Raw genomic sequence first — 18,875 nt, 5'->3', positions numbered from 1 at the left:
GTACTTGAGTACATGTACCTGAAAGTTTATACATTTGCCCTAACATCTAGTGTTGATGGTAGATACAATTCCAATAGGATATTATATATCTTGCAGCATTTAAGCCTATGTTGATTGATAATCGCCAATAATTGTTCCCTCTCAGAACGAACTATTGCACAGGTCCACAACAATGTTTATTACACTCATTAAAATTATGTCTCTATAACAAAATAACACTATATCTGCTAAATCAATTGCATATTCTTACGTGTATCGAATTGTTTGTATGCCTTCTACACAGCATGCTTTGTAAAAATAAAGAAACAAAACAGTGCAAGAGAACAAAGTTAGTCATCATTATAAAGAGAACATAGTAGTACTGTATTACCACATGTCACGCGTGCACAAAACGATCGCTTACACTATAGTACTAACAAATACTATGTTGTATCAAACTTTGATTCTCAGCTATTTGAAGCACGGCATGGTATATAAGCAAAGTCTAACATTATGAAATAAATGTTGATACCCGTCAATAGTTGTTCCTTCTTAAAACGAACTACCGAGCACATTGAGCAGTTGCAATTGATGTGCATAACTGAGTTTGGTGATATTGTATGAGGCACATGGTATAATACTTTGAGCATTTAGTTGTTCCTTCTCAAAACGAACTATTGCACAACTTTACTGATTCACAAACACAGCAAACAGAAAACATTAACTGCACGTGATTATAGAAAACAAACAAACAAACAAAGAAGACAGCCTAGCGACATAACACGAAAGGAAGAAATGACAAATAATGTAATGATTTGATGTTATTAGCCAGGACCCTGCATCACAAAACGCACACAAAAAAGTCGCCAGATAAGAGGTTTTTTTTTTTTTACCAAGTTTAAATTCCGAAAGAGAAGACTTTTAGTATGTGCTCAGTCTTTCATTTGAATTACGTATTTCTTGCTTTTAGTCGTTGTTGTTTACCTCTTTCTGAATGAATGTTTGTTCTTGACTTGGTTGGATCCCTTCGAAAAACAGCAATTAAGGGCTATCCATCCCATGAGTGGGAATATAAAAGTTAAAGTGTACTGAGTCAACCTTGTGTGTCTGTGTGTGTGTGTGTGTGTGTGTGTGTGTGTGTGCGTGCTTTGAAAAAACATTGTGATTCAAAACTCCTTGGTAACTACCATAATAGAGAGTATCAAATTAATCTAAGATCTGGTACACGTTTGTTAACAGCATTGTTTTCATGACTTCGTCGAAGTATCATAGCTACTGCTGAAAGTTTTCAAAGTTTCTGTATAACAAATACACACTTCCACGTACTTTTAGGCTTATGGGTGGGCATGGGAGGAGAGGAACAAATAAGGAAAATCTAGATCAACAAAAATAGTAAGAACGATGCATTATATCCATTTTATGCATGCAAACGTCTAAATATCAGAAAACACTGAAACTCCCAAACCACCGTATATTGACCTACATAGCTATTCTCAGGCCCACCGGAAAATAAAAAGGCCTAACTTTCGTGGTTTTGTGATGCAGAGTCATAATAGCGACAGAAATGATAATGATAAGAGTCAGAGTAATGATAACATTAATGTTGATAATGATAATGATAATGATAATAATAATAATGATAATAATAATAACAATAAAGCTGTTACTATTATATTCAGTAAGTACTTTTTCTTCATTATAGGATTAGCGAACCTTCAAAGTAACAACACAATGAACTCTGTCACTTTCGGATCAACGAACATCTAGGTCTCGGGAATTAGTGTGCCTAGGAATAACGAACATTCAAAATAATGAACATTATCCATTTGATACAAAAAAAAAATGGATATGATGAGGAATAGCACTGTAAGAAATTCCAGTCCCAAACTTACCACACAAAAAAAGAAGGGATTAACGATCATGAGTCAAACGAAACCGAAGTGGGTGCGTCAATTCGCTAAGTTATCAAACGTTAAAGACAACAATTCTAAAAGTTCGTGCCTGATTAAAAAAAAAAAAAATCAACTGCTTTCTTCGAGTTCTTTGACGATTTCGATCATTGTTTACACGCATCACTGGATCGTTTTGATTCTGTCTACATTCTTTAAGTTTCTTTGACTTTTTAACGATAATAAGCTTACAACAATCAGTTACCATTAAAATGTAAAGGACATCATTTTGGATCCATTTATCTTTGGTGACTTTCATTAGACAAGAAAAGAGATATTGGCAGACAGTGAAGACTGGCTAACTTCTTTAGGCATCCCCAACGACGTCCTTGTTGATGAGACTCTGATTGATGGTTGGGTCTGGCCGGATGGCCTGGTATTGGTCCCTGGACAAGATGTAGATAACGGTCACCACGAAGGTGACCATAAAGAATCCTGCCGAGAGGTAGACGGCTGCTGGTCCGGTCAGGAGGCCGAAATCCGTACTCCTGTCATCGCACACGAAAGCGACGAAGGAAATCGAAAAGAATGAGAATAAAGAAAGAAGGACAATGAAGGGGAAAGAGAAAAGAGAGGGACCACAGGATTGGTGGATGGAGGAATAGACAAAAATTGTAGAAGACAGAGAGAGAAGAAAGAGATATATTTGTAGTGGTAAAATGAAAATGCACACAGGGTATACATTAATATCTGAAATCGTGCTACATGGAATGAGTTAAAAGAATCAAATACATAGTTTTCTTGGCGCAGCATAGAATTGAAATGAATTCAATTCCATGTGGTAAATCCATGATTTCAACTTCTCTTTGTAAGAAGGAACTTACACTATAAAGTTAGAGAATGAGGTCGTTATCTATGAATTTGACGGGGTTTTTTTTCCAGTGGCTGTTGTGTTTTGATTTTTAGAGAGCCTAGTATAGCAGCAGTCGTGAATGTTCATTTTAACAGCCCTTGCCCTTTCCATATTTAACGTTTTAGGACTACGAATAGTCTAAATCTGCTCTTTTTGTATAGCGCCTCCTCTTTCTCTATTCAGTTCCATCTTCACCAGGATCTTATCTTGTCGCCGTTTTTCGTCATTTTCGTCTTCACAAGCTAATCCTCCTTCTTCTCACCCCTCTCCCTTTACTATAGCTTCAATCTACTATTCTTCTTTTCCTCCTCCTTCCGTTCATTTTCTTCTTCTACTACTACTTTTACAACAACAACAACAACAACAACAACAACAACAACAACAACAACAACAACAACAACAACAACAACTACTACTACTACTACTACTACTACTACTACTACTACTACTACTACTACTACTACTACTACTAGTGTTTGTCCTGTCAGAGCGAACTCACCACTGCATACCGGAGAATGACGTCCCGGCGGCTAGAGTGAAGGCTACTGTCCCAAAGAAAGCGTGAGTTCGCATGTACGCTTTCCTTATCCACGGCGGCGACATTGGGCAGACGAAAATGACGGCAGCAAAAATAAACTATAAAGGACATACACGAGATGAGTGGAAACATAGACGTTAGATTGATGTATATACACACCTACCCATCGGCAATGCTTGTGGTAATAACCGTACATTTCATTTTGAGACTTGGCTATTCTTCATAACAGAGAGGAATCGGCATATATAGACACTAAAAAATAAAGGTTCAAATTTGCACCCTATTTGCCCCTATAGCAGCACCCTGGGGTGCACATTTGCACCTTTTATTATGCAGGTAGAAAGTTAAATCTCTTAACCCTAACTAGGCCGGGGGGGGGGGGGCCTCCGAGGCCCCCCCCCCCCCTTCGACGTTCCGCGCGATGTATCGCTAACGCGAAAAGCTGTCGCCGCGACGTTTCATGACTTTTTTCTTTCAAGTCTCCCGCATCTTTTGACACCAAATTTGCGATGCCCGGGCGCGCGGTTTTGAAGTTGCGCATAAATATGTATGTGCATGTCAGACCAAAAATTGCTCAAAAACGTGAATTTGTGTACAATTTCAATGCAAACTGTGCTTACAGGCAAATTTCACAAAAGCATGATTATTTGGGGGTTTTATTGATTAAAATCAATTATTGATATATTTTCTGGTTTGGAACAATGTCGCAAACAAGTTTCATCCAAAAAACAATGAAAAACATAAAGTCGAAAAAACAAAGAAATACATAAGAAATTCAAAAAAACAATAAAATACTTAAGAAATTTTTTCTGATGGCACAATTTTTTTCTCTTATATTTGCTCAGGACACTAAAAAGAATATTTACACAAAAAATGTGCCCATTTTGAGCTTTATTTAGTGATTTATACCAAATTGTCTGATTTCATGCATCATCATGCATAAATTAGCATAATTTAGCATAAATGATAATTTTTTTTTTTAAATTTAACTTCATGGTACTTTAGATTACATCATAGGCAATGTGTGTGCCAATTTTCGTCGCAATAGCGCGGTCGACGGCCGAGATCTGGAGGGGGGGGGGGGGCCTGGGAGGCCCCCCCCCCCCCCCGGCTCTATGATCTTCCTAAATAGCCCGGCCTAGTTAGGGTTAATATTTATATTCGTACCTACAAAGATGCAGACATATCAATCAGAGTGTAAGTTTGATCTTACGAGTAAAACCTTGGTACTCGTGGTCCAAAATTTTCAATTCACAGTGTATTAATAATTATGGTGCATGTTTGCACCCTTGATTAGCACAGACTGAGGGTGCAAATTCACACCCCTGCAGGTTCAAAATTCAGCGGAGGGTGCAAATTGCTTATTGGGGTGCAAAGTTGCACCCTATAGGGTGGTTGTATAGCGACAAGTTGGGGTTCAAATTTGAACCCGAATTTCTTAGTGTGTACCATAATAATTTCAATGATTACTGAACACTATTGACGATTGTATTATTTGGAACTTTATCATCATAATGTATACAAATCATTGGTTGTTTTCATAGCTAACATAATCATTATTACCATCATATTCGTGTGGTGTTTTTTTTTTTTCAAACATACCCATTTTTTTCTGTATCAACGCCTTAGAGCTCCTTGATATAAACACTGTATATATATTTTTTTCTTCTTCTTCTTTCTTTCGAAACAATGATACAGTTATAGTAATTTTGTCTATTTTGTAAAAAACATATCATTGTGTGTGTGCTCTATTTAAATACTGTACATTATTTTGGGTTGAACCATGATATGGATGTGTCTGTGCGTGGTTGAAGGTGTGTGTATGTGGTTGAGTGTGTGCACGTGGATGAGTTAGTGTGGGGTACACGCGCGCGTGTATTGTGTAGTTATTTGAGTTTGTCTGAAGAATAATATGAGGTATTCATCAATATCATATGAGCTCCCTCGTGGAGACGTAATGAGCTCCTTTATGGAGACAATATGAGCTCCCTCGTGGAGACTTTATGAGCTCCTTTGTGGAGACAATTATGAGCTCCCTCGTGGAGACGATATGAGCTCCCTCGAGGAGACTTGGTATGCATTTAATATTCTTGTTTATATCTCTTTACGATCTATAATGTTTGTTTTATGTTATAAGTGCTGTCTGGGGCAAATTATTTGTATAGGGCCCCATTTCTCTCTCTCTCTCTTCTTTCGATCTTTAAAATAACAACAACAACATACCCATTTGCAGGTTGGTTAAGGTTTTTTTGTGCGTGTTTTGTTAGTTTGTTTGTTGGTGTATTTTGTTTATTGACAGGTGTAACGCGCTTTGAATGTAGGCCTACTAATCGGGCTTTTATAATTTCAAGGAATGATCTATCATGGATCCCACGCAGAAGTTGTCCATGAAAAAAAAAATGAGTCCATTCGAGAGTGCTTTATCAAAACGCCACCAACCTCCGTTCGTAGCAATTTTCGGCGTTTTGATCAGGTGATCAATAACTATTGACATGAATAGAACAACCATGGCAAGAATCGGCGCGTTTTCTGTACTAACGCCATCTTTCGGCCAGTGTCATATAAGCTTTACAGTGCGTTCAGTGATAAGATTTTCTGCAGATGCAACAATGTGATTGAGTAGACGATACCAGTCCAAAACACAAGGAGAGGAATTTAGCGATATTTCGTGACCCACGACATGGGAGGACGAGGCAGTTTATAGAATGATACAAAGTAATAAATGGGGCCCCTAAGACTACGTTATGTCATCACAATAGATTATAGGTTTCCATGACCCCGTCATCTCCGGAACGAATTATAATCAAATTGACACAGAAGGTACAGTCCGGTCATTCATGCATTGACCAATGAAAGACATGGAAAAGGAAAGGAGACAAATAATAATTGAAGCGATCAAAGGGCGTAAAAAAGCCGATGAAGAAGAAAGATGAAAAGGAAATTTCATGAGATTAACTTGAAGATTGGCATGATCATAATTATTCTACTTTGATCTTGAACTTTTTTTTTAAAAATCAACCATTGATGACGTCAGTTGTACGTGAAAAGCAGCTGCTCACATTTACAGGTCATCGGCCAACACAAAAACTAATGCTCCTCTTTTCTTGCCTTGTGGTTCGCGAAATTAATTATATATATATTTTTTTAATTTTACATAAAGACTGAGACGGTTATGAAAAGAGGGCTATGGAGATTGGTTGATAAAAGAGCAAGAAGACGAGTGTAAGGAGAAAACTAGAAATCAGTGGCGTATCTAGCGAAAACGGCGCCCGGGGCAAGCGCGAAAATTGCGATCCTAATTTCTGAAAAAGTGTTCAACCCAACCCCATCCCGGTAGGGACTTTAAACCAAGTGCACATGATATGCTTTTTCAAGCACTTAAAAGGGGTCTTTTGAGAGTGATTTAAATGTAATGAATTTTGATAAATTTTGGCGAGCGAGCGCAGCGAGCGAGCCGAAAATTTTTGTATTTCAGCTTACAAAACATGGAATTCTTATCATTTTTTGCTTATCAAATCTTACAATTCTAATCAAGATATAGTGACGGCCTGATATAGATAACGATTTATACGTACAAACTGAGGACTTTAAAAAATACTCTAAATTAGTACGCGTGAGTGAGCCGAATTTGTATATTTCCGCGTCGTCATCACATTTTGTTCTTATCACTTTTTTATATATAAATTTTGGCGAGCGAGCGTAGCGAGCGAGCCGAAAATTTTTGTATTTCATCTTACAAAACATGGAACTCTTGTCATTTTTTGCTTATTAAATCTTACAATTCTAATGAAGATATAGTGACGACCTTATAGATAACGATTTACTGTATACCAACGAACTGAGGATTTGAAAAAATACTCTATTTTATAGTACGAGCGAGTGAGCCGAAATTTGTATATTTCTGCGTCATGATTACATTTTGTTCTTATCTTTTTTGACTTTTTTTGCGCCCCCCCCCTGTATGTTCGAAACCATTTGGCGTCCTCTTGATCCGATCGTTTCAGAACGAATGAAATTGCAGCTGCTGCTCCGAGTAACATTTTTCCTGCTAAATATAAAATGATATGTGTGAACACAATAGACATTGTCATTTTGTCTGCGTCATCGTCACGGGTTTTTTTTTTTTTGTTGTTGTTGTTTTGTTTTTGTTTTTGTTTTTGTTTTTTTTTGATAAATTTTGGCGAGCGAGCGCAGCGAGCGAGCCGAAAATTTTTGTAGTTCATCTTACAAAATATGGAACTCTTGTCATTTTTTGCTTATTAAATCTTACAATTCTAATCAAGATATGGTGACGGCCGTATAGACAACGATTTATACCAACAAACTGAGGACTTGAAAAAATACTCTAAATCGTACGAGCGAGTGAGCCGAAATTTGTATATTTCCGCGTCATCATTACGTTTTGTTCTTATCTTTTTTGACTTTTTTTTTGCGCCCCCCCCCCCCTGTATGTTCGAAACCATTTGGCGTCCTCTTGATCCGATCGTTTCAGAACGAATGAAATTGCAGCTGCTGCTCCGAGTAACATTTTTCCTGCTAAATATAAAATGATATGTGTGAACACAATAGACATTGTCATTTTGTCTGCGTCATCGTCACGGTTTTTTTTTTTTTTTTGTTTTGTTTTTGTTTTGTTTTTTGATAAATTCTGGCGAGCGAGCGCAGCGAGCGAGCCAAAAATTTTTGTATTTCATCTTACAAAATATGGAACTCTTGTCATTTTTTGCTTATTAAATCTTACAATTCTAATCAAGATATGGTGACGGCCGTATAGACAACGATTTATACCAACAAACTGAGGACTTGAAAAAATACTCTAAATCGTACGAGCGAGTGAGCCGAAATTTGTATATTTCCGCGTCATCATTACGTTTTGTTCTTATCTTTTTTGACTTTTTTTTGCGCCCCCCCCCCCCCCCCCTGTATGTTCGAAACCATTTGGCGTCCTCTTGATCCGATCGTTTCAGAACGAATGAAATTGCAGCTGCTGCTCCGAGTAACATTTTTCCTGCTAAATATAAAATGATATGTGTGAACACAATAGACATTGTCATTTTGTCTGCGTCATCGTCACGGGTTTTGTTGTTGTTGTTGTTGTTGTTGTTTTGTTTTTGTTTTTTTTTTTGATAAATTTTGGCGAGCGAGCGCAGCGAGCGAGCCAAAAATTTTTGTATTTCATCTTACAAAATATGGAACTCTTGTCATTTTTTGCTTATTAAATCTTACAATTCTAATCAAGATATGGTGACGGCCGTATAGACAACGATTTATACCAACAAACTGAGGACTTGAAAAAATACTCTAAATCGTACGAGCGAGTGAGCCGAAATTTGTATATTTCCGCGTCATCATTACGTTTTGTTCTTATCTTTTTTGACTTTTTTTTGCGCCCCCCCCCCCCTGTATGTTCGAAACCATTTGGCGTCCTCTTGATCCGATCGTTTCAGAACGAATGAAATTGCAGCTGCTGCTCCGAGTAACATTTTTCCTGCTAAATATAAAATGATATGTGTGAACACAATAGACATTGTCATTTTGTCTGCGTCATCGTCACGGGGTTTTTTTTTTTGTTGTTGTTGTTGTTTTGTTTTTGTTTTTTTTTTTTGATAAATTTTGGCGAGCGAGCGCAGCGAGCGAGCCAAAAATTTCTGTATTTCATCTTACAAAATATGGAACTCTTGTCATTTTTTGCTTATTAAATCTTACAATTCTAATCAAGATATGGTGACGGCCGTATAGACAACGATTTATACCAACAAACTGAGGACTTGAAAAAATACTCTAAATCGTACGAGCGAGTGAGCCGAAATTTGTATATTTCCGCGTCATCATTACGTTTTGTTCTTATCTTGTTTGATTTGTTGTTGTTTTTTGCGCCCCTCCCGTTGGCGCCTTCTTTTGATCCAATTGGCGATCGCTTCAGAACTAAAGATATTGCATTCGCTGCTCCGTGAAACATTTTGCCTGCTAAATATAAAATGACATGTGTGATCACAATAGACATTGTCATTTTGTTCACGTCATCATCACGTTTTGTTCTTACCTTCTTTTTTACATAAATGTTGGCTATCGAGCCGAAAATTTTGTATTTCAGCGTACAGAACAGGGAATTCTTGTGTGAACACAATAAACAAATGGTCATTTTGTCCGCGTCATCATGTTTTGTTTTTATATTGTTTGATTTGGTTTTCTGCCCCCCCCCCCTTTCCGGGCGAGTTTTCTTCTTCTTCTTCTTCTTCTTCTTTTCTTTTTTCTTTTTTTCCCCTTCTTTTTCTTCGTTTTTTCTTTTTTTTTTCTTCTTCTTCTTTCTTTTTTTTTCCGTTTTTTGCGCCCCCTTGGAGTGGCGCCCGGGGCACGTGCCCCCCTTGCCCCCCCCTAGATACGCCACTGCTAGAAATACAGGGGGAAAAACAGAAAAGGAAACAAAAATACTTACCTGCAGACCGAACAGGGCTATTGTTGAAAGTCCAAGCATTCCATGAAAACTTTGGAAGCCTTTGAAACGCATGGAGTGCGCATGCGCCACAGCGAAATAGATACCCAGTCCCGCACAGGCGGCCACTGCGAGCATCATAGCCCCGTGGAGTGCCTTGATGACTTTTCGGGGGACGGAGAGCCGGCTGAGAACGCGATATGTGATGAGTGCTATGTGTAATAATAAGGTGTGGATAGGATGAAGCAATATTGAGAATGAAGCAATCTGCATCAAATTTTTTGAAGAATATGTGCTACATGTATACTCTCGCTGCCAGCCACCTGGTTGAGACATAGGTCTACTTTTATACATTTTACTGGTACACAATCTGCCTTAGCTGTCACCTGCCTATGGCGGCCACCTGCCGTATACGGAGGAAAAAGCATTATCAAATGTCCTGTATATAGCGGCCATCTGTCTATAACGGTCATTTTGGGAGGTCTCCCTCGGGTGGCCGCTTTGGACAGGTTTGACTTTATATCCACTAAAGAAGGTTTCGCGATTAATGATATTGTTAGTCACAGTATTAGGTTATCCTATATTTACACCATCTTACTGTTGGGCCTATATTATAATCCATCGTGTACAGTCAAAGCTGCCTTAGCGGCCATTTGTCGTATATGGTCACAAAAAAAAAATCCCCCAGAGAAAAGCCATGTTAAAGACAGACAGCCAGCCATTCATAGCGGCCACCTTTTTTTCGTCTCCTCTGAATAGCCACTATAGATAGGTTTAACTGTTGCCTGACTTGTCATTCTGCATATTACATTCTTTCACTTCGCTGCTCTCGACCACGGACGCTTCTCACCGTTGCCGAAGACGAATACCATGCCGAGGGTCATGACGAAGGGGTGGAGGTTCATCATCCCAGCCGACGACCACTCGAAGCCGGGTCTCGTGTAGTGTCCCGCCCACAGCGCGGTCAAGATCACGGCAAGCAGACCGAAGACCTCGGCTGCGATCACCAGGAGGAGAAGCAGCCGCCTCGATACCGCGTCCACGAATGATGGTGCCGGTGCGTCCATCGCGACGAGGGTGAATCACGGGTTGTGCCTTCAATGGTACCTCTCTATTCCTCTTAAGTCGTGATTACTTTCAGACAAACTGGGAAAAAAAAAAGAACAAAATGTAGGTGATAGCAAACGTCCCTATATGTTGAATAATCTTGTTATCTTGTAACCTTAAATATAACTAGCGGATAATGGATGCATACAGTAATTGGTAGTTGGATAAACAGACAGGTGGATGATGCGCGTAGATGATAGAAGGAGCTGCGATAAAATAATAATAATAATAATAATAATAATAATAATAATAATAATAATAATAATAATAATAATAATAATAATAATACGAACTAACAACGGCTTACCTGGATTATATCATTCTCCTTTGGAATGTCACAATCTCTCAGTAAAAAAAAAAAGGACTTAATTCGCCCTACTGGAAAATTTCGACAAATTCGCTAAATTCGATCATGAAATGGAAATGGAAATCTTTGGTATCACATTGAATTACAATACCGTTACGTGATTGGTTTAAACCCACATGAAGCAAAACTGTACGAAGAGAGTGACTGGTTCATATCCACGTGAAGCAAACTTGTTCAAAGATAATTTCCGTCGTTATGAGTCTAAACGGACCAGATTGGATCACAAATGTGATATACGGTACGTATGATTTCAAAGATACTGTCTAATTACTTATTGTCTAGTATTAAGCACCCAAAAATGAACCAGGTTAATTATAGGCTTAGTCCGGTCGTTGACGTCTTTGGACCAGTGCGCCTTGCCTTCCTCAGCACGTTGTTTTGCGTTATAAGTAGAAACGATGGAAGAGAAGCTTGAACTTTTCATGGATCTGTATCGTAGAAATATCTTTATTATGCATACGTTACATGAACAGACATTGTTTAGCTGGTACTTTTGGAGTGTTTCTTATTTTCTTTTTTAATGTTGTGATTATCGTTTTAATCGTGATAGTTCGAAAGCTTTCAAATGTTTTATTAACATGTTTAAAAATTCTTTATTGTTTTGCAAAGATGTAATTAAGAACTTCCCTCGACTTGAACTTTGCCCGTGAAATATAGGATTCATTGAACCCACTGAATAAAAATCGCAATATCACTAAGTAAATAATACTTCAACACTGTACTTCCTTGACAGGGCAGTGCGTGCTGATGCCGTGATGCTTGATCAACGGATGCCGCCCCCCCCCCCCCACCCCTTTACGAACTCTCTTCAAAAGAACTCACACCTTCGCAATGCCTGCCTTCAGCAATAGGTCACCCGGAATAGAAAAGAAGAACAAAATAGTAGAAAAATAGGGAGAAGACAGACCATTATGATCTAACAGCGCCAGTTCCCACATATTTTATGACAACAATCAGATGAGATGAATCAAGATCAGCTTCTTTTTTTTTTTTTTTTTTTGAAACACTTTCCTTACGGGAACAACATTCTAAATGTGAAACGGTTATTTGAAATGACTCAACAATTGAGATGATCCTACAACAAAATTTCTTTGCCATTAAAGCCTAGCAGCGAAATGACCACACACACCTGATCTTGTGACCTTTGAGATGTCCATTCAGTGTACTATATTTAGATTAGGCCTAATTAGCGCAATCGTCCGTACATCACGCAGTGTAATGATAACGATATGTCATGCGATTGAAGACTTTACTTATCGTTGTGGGCTTCTAATATTCCCACCGCGTCTTGTATTCGGTCGAAGGGGAATCATAAACGCTTGATGAATGTAACAATTGACTACAAAAAGGACATCGCTGAAAACTCACAAATTTAATATTCCTGATACTAGGCATGTGTTTAAATATGCAGGTAAAATTACGCGTTTGTTTGTTTGTTTTGATATAAATTAGTGGGGTGGATTACAGAAGGGGAGTTCGCACGAGAAAGAATTTGATACTTTTCGAAGCCACATTCCAGATACAAGGAAGGCAGCGTTCATCACTTAAGCCTAATCAACGCCAGTCTTTCTTACCCTCTTTGCGTCCTATTCGTTTCAACGCCTCTTAATCTCCATTCATCCATGTCATTTTCACATCATTTCGACCGCGGCTGCATATTTCAGTCTACACCAATCTATACAGCACCATAAATGTGCTCCTACCTCTCCTCATCCCCCATTGAATATACCCGGTACACATTTAGTTCTAGATGTGATGTATACGAATCACGAATCTTCGTCAGATTAAAACCTGGGTTAAAACTCTTCGTGTAAACCTCACTTCACAGAATGATGATAATAAAGTATATTTTTGATGGATAAAATGCATTTCATTCCAGCAGACGACAAATTGAGATATAAACTTACCCGCCCATTTCCGAATGTGCGAGGACGCACCGTCTCTAGCTGGTGGCACCCCAAACACTGAACCGCGCATTTGATGGACTTGAATCTGTGATCGTGATAATAGTACATGATTGTACTGTATCCCTCACAAATACGAACTGTGGGTGAACTTTAGACTTGTCAAGAATGTAGGGCTAATGGTGGCACCCTTTAGTATTTGAAGTGCGCAGGTTTCTTTCACTTTATGCCCTACTACTGTAAATTGGAACATTGTCTTGAGAAGACATAACGATGGACATTGGCAGCATTTAAACAAAACAAATCAAAGCTATGTATATCATAATTATAGAGCCAGTGAAAGTAAAGTATATAATACTGAACTAAGTGGTAAGACCGTGGAAGTGTGTATATTGGCTATTATTTGCTAACGTTGCCTATGTGAATTTATGCATGTTTTTTAGGTAACGAATCCACTTTTTATCTTATTTTTTTTTTGTTCAAAAGCAATTGCGACTTTTTGCAGCCAAGAGTCAATGTGTACGTGTGTGCGCGCCCGTCCCCATGTTTTATACCTATATGTGTATATAGTGTGTAATGTGTAAACCACTTGTCCTCTCACGGTCACATGCACTGATCAAATCATAGTTTTGAACCATGCAGGGAGGTGACTCAACTCCCCGTTTGAACGAACGTTATAAATATCTCATATACAAACATTGTTTGCATTTCCTGACATCAGACAGTTATAATTCTGTGTCATGAAACAGGCCAAGATCATACGTTTTACTAAATAACCTTTTGATCTGATGTGCACGTACAAATCACGCTGTGATAAATTAGGAGTGGTGGGTGGTTCCAGCATCGTCTTTTTTTTTTTCTTTGCCAACCAGGTCCGCAAACTTTTTATTGTTTTGAACTTTCATCCGGGCAATAATGTTACACTGCTGGCATAAGGGATGATTTCATGTAACACTAACAATCCAATTAAAGATAATTTCAACCTTACTTTACCATTAAAAAATAGAACATCAGACAAAAGCATAACAACGCTATAGTGGATACATGTTGTTGTTGTTGTTGACGAAACGAAAGTACGAAGAGTGAAGAACGGACACAAAAGTCTATATAATGATAATAATAATAATAATGATAATATTAATGATAATAATGATAATAATAATGATAATAATAATAATAATAATAATAATAATAATAATAATAATAATAATAATAATAATAATAATATTAATAATAATAATAGTAGCTACTTGTATAGCGCACAGGTCCAACTTTCAGTGCTCATGGCGCTTAAAAAATGAAAAGGTAGATACAGTATTAAAGCATATACATGCTCAAACATGACAACAGAAAAGAAAATGGCAAACAACAAACAAACACATACCAGATAAAGAGTACAGTTGTTCCGAACATTATAGACAGCAATAATTATACAGTCCTCAGTGTGAGAGGAGCAGATATGTTTAAGTTTGGATTTGAATGTTTCTGTAGATGACAGTTGACTTAACTGAATAGCTAACTACTTCCACAATTTTGGTCCCATAACGGAGAACGCACGATCACCACATCCATGTTTTACTCTGTCGTAACTGCCCAACAATTGTAACATTTAAGCGATTATTGTTAAATAATTAGACTGAATAAGACTCAATGGTGTCTATTTTATGGACAATCCAATGATTTTTTCATGTATGATGTTTGTATAATTAATGATTATTTTGATTTGAATTCATTTTGATTTGTATATCGATTTTTAATTTGAATGAGAAGATAATATTGAATATCATTATTGTTATTACAAGACGATATTACCCCCTTTCCTCCCACTTTTTTTTTCTATATCTTTTTTTCTTCTTCTTCTTCTGGTCCCCATGGAAGACCAGTGACTCTATAACAGTGTCGCTGAATATGGGTTTTCCAGCCGTTTTCCACTATCTCATCTGTCACTTTGTCTTTGTTATTATTGTTTCGGTTCGCTGTTTGTAAACTCATACTCGTACCGTTTAATGATATTAGTTTTCTCTTGTTTGTATAGTTTGTATAACATTGCATTTCTGTAAACTCTGTATATTTGTAAAGATATTTCATTTGTATGCTTTTTATGACGGGAAATAAAACCAAACCAAACTCTGGATGTTTGGAGTAACAATGCATCTGATGATAAACGTATTTATATAGGCTTCATGTCGGATTGTATTTTTGAAAAGAGTCACGTAGGTATACGGGCACAAGGACGAGGGGGGGGGGGAATCACATCCGTCAATTATAAATGATTGTAACAATGATAGTTTGTTAGCTACGCGATCAAGATGATACATTTTCATATCGATTTCGCCTTTTTTCAGTACCGAAGTTGAGAAAGCAAAATTAAACACTGACACAAATTTGGGAAGCTATAGTTCAAAAAGACATAAGAAAATATTATTAATGTATCTGTTACGTTATCAATAATGTTAAATATAGTGATATTTTACACGCTTACTAAAAAAAGAAATAAAACAAAAAACAAACAACAGTCACTTGAATACGTGACAAAATTCTGGCTAACATGAATCTTCTACATAGACTGGAGCAAATTTCGCGTAATAAAAAATGAACACCGTAAATGTTTTCGTGTACTCCACTTAAATGATGGTTTCTTTTCGATCACTCTCCCATTTTGATAGTGGTGTGTGACAAGTTGGGACCATCGGTAACGGTTAGACTTTGGTTTGCATAGCGAACCGATAGAGGGACGGGGTGAGAAAAGTTCACTTTCAAGTCTTTTACCGAAGGAAGATTACAAGCAGAGAGCAAGGTTCGAATTAAATCGTGCTCAACAACTATCCGAGGTACTTGCACTCGGAAAAAAACAATGATCGCCGTAGTGGTCATATCTAGGACCTAACATGATATATAACTAGAGAACAAAATGAGCTACGATAGATCCGAAACTTGAATAAACGTTATGTAAAGCGTTCATTCTTTATCAAAGTTCAGATGGACGTTGGCATCAGCCAAAGCCGTTTGAACCAACTGCCGCGGCAGCTGAGGGAAGAAGCGAGCATAGGTGTCGAGTAATTCATCAAGCGACTTAAGGTAAGTCTTCTGCACCTTTCCCGGATCTTCCTCACTCTCAAGTAGCAAGGTGGTGTTGTTGATGCAGACAAACCGACCGTCAGGGAAGGCAGACACTCGGGGGCTGATAAGGAATGGTGGCGAGGGGAGAACCTTGATGTAGATCTTCTCCATGGTGACCTTGAAGTGGGCAGCTTCGACAGGATTCTTGTGGTGGATCACCATGAACGGGTACCAGCCGTCCTTGACGCCGAATCGCTGCGCGCCGGCCGGATCGCAGTCGGCTCGGTGCAGCCGAATGATGGTGTCTCCCTCCCGAACAAACTTGTAAACAAGGTACGAATGGTGGAACTCGGGCGACTCCTTGTCAAAATCGAGGGGAACCGGGAGAAACGTCGGGTAGCCACTGGTACCCACATCCACCAGGTGTTGGCTACCCGGATGAGAGATGTTATTTACTATCGGTACTGGATGATTGTTCCTATTCTTGATATCACACGCGATTAAGGAGACATCAAACCCCAAGGCGCGGAGTATCTCGTAGCATCCGACGTTGTTCTGGTAACAACAGCCTCCCATCTTCTTCAAGATGTCGTCTTTGATTTCTGGCATTGTGGGAACGTGGCGATCCTCATGGGGTGTGGCAATGCTGGTGATCGTCTGAAATGGTACGTGATGTTGCCATGCCAACACCAGCTCATGGAGCAGTGCTTTCGGATCGACCTCCATCTTGTTCTCCGGTGAAGCCATGCCAAGGACGTCACGTAGGAAGGAAAATGCCTCTTCTCGTGTTATCAACTTTTGACTCGCCGCCATTTTGAATCTCAACCCTTTATCTCGCTAGCACGGATCTACATGCAATGATTGATAAAAGAAACGGGAAACTAAAAAAATTAGGGTGACATTTGCATTGCCTCAATTTCGTTCGCGGTATGCCCAATCATGTCTTCACAATGTATTACATAATTCTCAATCCGTAGAGCCAGATTTGTCAGTAAACCATCCCAAGGGAAACAGGGTGATGCTACTGCACTTCATTACTAACTACACTGTAAGCATTGCTGATATATGAAATAAATGCGAACCATTACTAGAAAGAACCCTTATCACAAAACCCACTAAATATTCACTTTCAGATCCATAAGAATAACCTGATAACTGGGGAGTCACATGCCATCAATGATTAATATTAAGCTATAGTCAAATACAGGGTCTTATTATGCCAAACTCACCTTTGTACAGCGTTTATGTCACTATAACTCGATGATACTCCACCCAGTCACATACGCAGGCGAACTTCACCATGCACGAAACACGGGAGTACACTGCAAAAAGTCCGGTGTTAAATAGTGAACACCGAGCTGGTGTTAAATTTTCGGTGCTCATTTATGGTGTTAAATTGACACCTCCGGGTGTCATTTTCAAATTTTAAACTGTTTTTTGAAGAGTTTCTTAGTAACTGCACTTCTTGTTGATTTTTAATTTAAACAAGACGATCAAGAATTTTACATTAAAATACTAGATTTGTGAAAAAATGTGAAAATAAATTTACACCAAAGTAACACCAGCTGGTGTGGTCTCTTATTGAAGCTGGACGGGTGTTAAACCATTGATATTAACACCAACAAATATCAAATCAACACCATGTGGTGTCATTTTTTAATTAACACCAGTACAGTGTCAAAATAACACCAGGTACAGTGTCAAATTAACACCACGAAGTGTCAGGTGAACACTTTTCAACACCATCACAGTGCATTTTTAACACCTGTGGGTGTGGTCCTTTATTGAAGTTTGATCGGTGTTAGATTTAACACCCGTGGTGTTAAATCTAACACCGATGTTTTTACAGTGTATAGTCTGGAAACGACGGAAGTTGTACGTTGCTCGCATGACCTATATAAATAGTGACTTTTTTACGAGTATGAATAGAAATGCGGGTTTGTAGGAAAATGTGCAGAACCAATGACAAACTCTGGTTTCCAGTCATTTGTGTTCACATCAGCGTTCTGCAGCGTGTTATTATAATGTGTGTTTGTGTGTGTGTGTGTGTGCGTGCGTGTGTGTGTGTGTTCTGAGCCATTCACTAAATGACTCGATCGAGCAAACGGGCGTTTGTGTTGCATTTCGTTCTGTTTTATCATTTTCCATCCAAAACTGACAAAGACATCTTATCTGTATAAATTCCAAAAAAAAAACCGTTAAAAATCGTGCTAATTTCACCTGCGGAGTAATTCTACATGTATGGGGGGACATGAATGGTCTTATTCAATATTTTTCAGGAAATTCTTCCGTCGAGATGTTTTCATTGCAACTGATTGACAAATTGCCCTACATCGACGTAAATGAGCACTGAATTGATCAGTGTTTTAGTAGTAGCCATGATAAAAAATCATGGGCGTGCACGCATCATTTCACGCATCATTCTTGGAATAAATCTATCACCAGGTATATTGACCAAGCTACATATGTCACCCTGAGATTTCCGATACAACGTTTTTCTTCTTTCTGATATCTAGTATAAAGACTCCTTCTACATCCCATAATGGAGCAGAAAGCAGCGATAAAAACGACCTATGGCAGACAACTCATGGCAGAAAACATATGGCAGACAACCCATGGCAGACAACCCATGGCAGACAACCCATGGCAGACAACCCATGGCAGATAACCCATGGCAGACAACCC

The 18,875-nt window shown here is 38.5% G+C and overlaps 2 protein-coding genes across 2 annotated transcripts; both read right to left on the bottom strand.

The window, feature by feature from the left end:
• Positions 1 to 2,235: 2,235 nt before the first annotated feature.
• LOC140243463 (lysosomal membrane ascorbate-dependent ferrireductase CYB561A3-like) lies at positions 2,236 to 10,819 on the bottom strand. Its single transcript, XM_072323140.1, has 4 exons — positions 10,603 to 10,819; positions 9,756 to 9,964; positions 3,281 to 3,417; positions 2,236 to 2,416 (listed from the first exon to the last, which is right to left on the bottom strand). The coding sequence occupies exons 1-4, from the start codon at positions 10,817 to 10,819 to the stop codon at positions 2,236 to 2,238; spliced, it is 744 nt and encodes a 247-aa protein (XP_072179241.1).
• Positions 10,820 to 16,088: 5,269 nt separating this feature from the next.
• On the bottom strand, positions 16,089 to 16,979 carry LOC140243234 (uncharacterized). The gene has a single exon (XM_072322905.1). The coding sequence runs from the start codon at positions 16,935 to 16,937 to the stop codon at positions 16,089 to 16,091; it is 849 nt and encodes a 282-aa protein (XP_072179006.1). The 5' UTR covers positions 16,938 to 16,979.
• Between the last annotated feature and the right edge of the window lie 1,896 nt (positions 16,980 to 18,875).

This window comes from Diadema setosum, chromosome 20 (assembly GCF_964275005.1).
Source record: "Diadema setosum chromosome 20, eeDiaSeto1, whole genome shotgun sequence".
In the NCBI taxonomy this organism is placed as follows: domain Eukaryota; kingdom Metazoa; phylum Echinodermata; class Echinoidea; order Diadematoida; family Diadematidae; genus Diadema; species Diadema setosum.
Note: the sequence above shows the minus strand (reverse complement) of the source record. Positions and strands in the feature narration are given on the sequence as shown.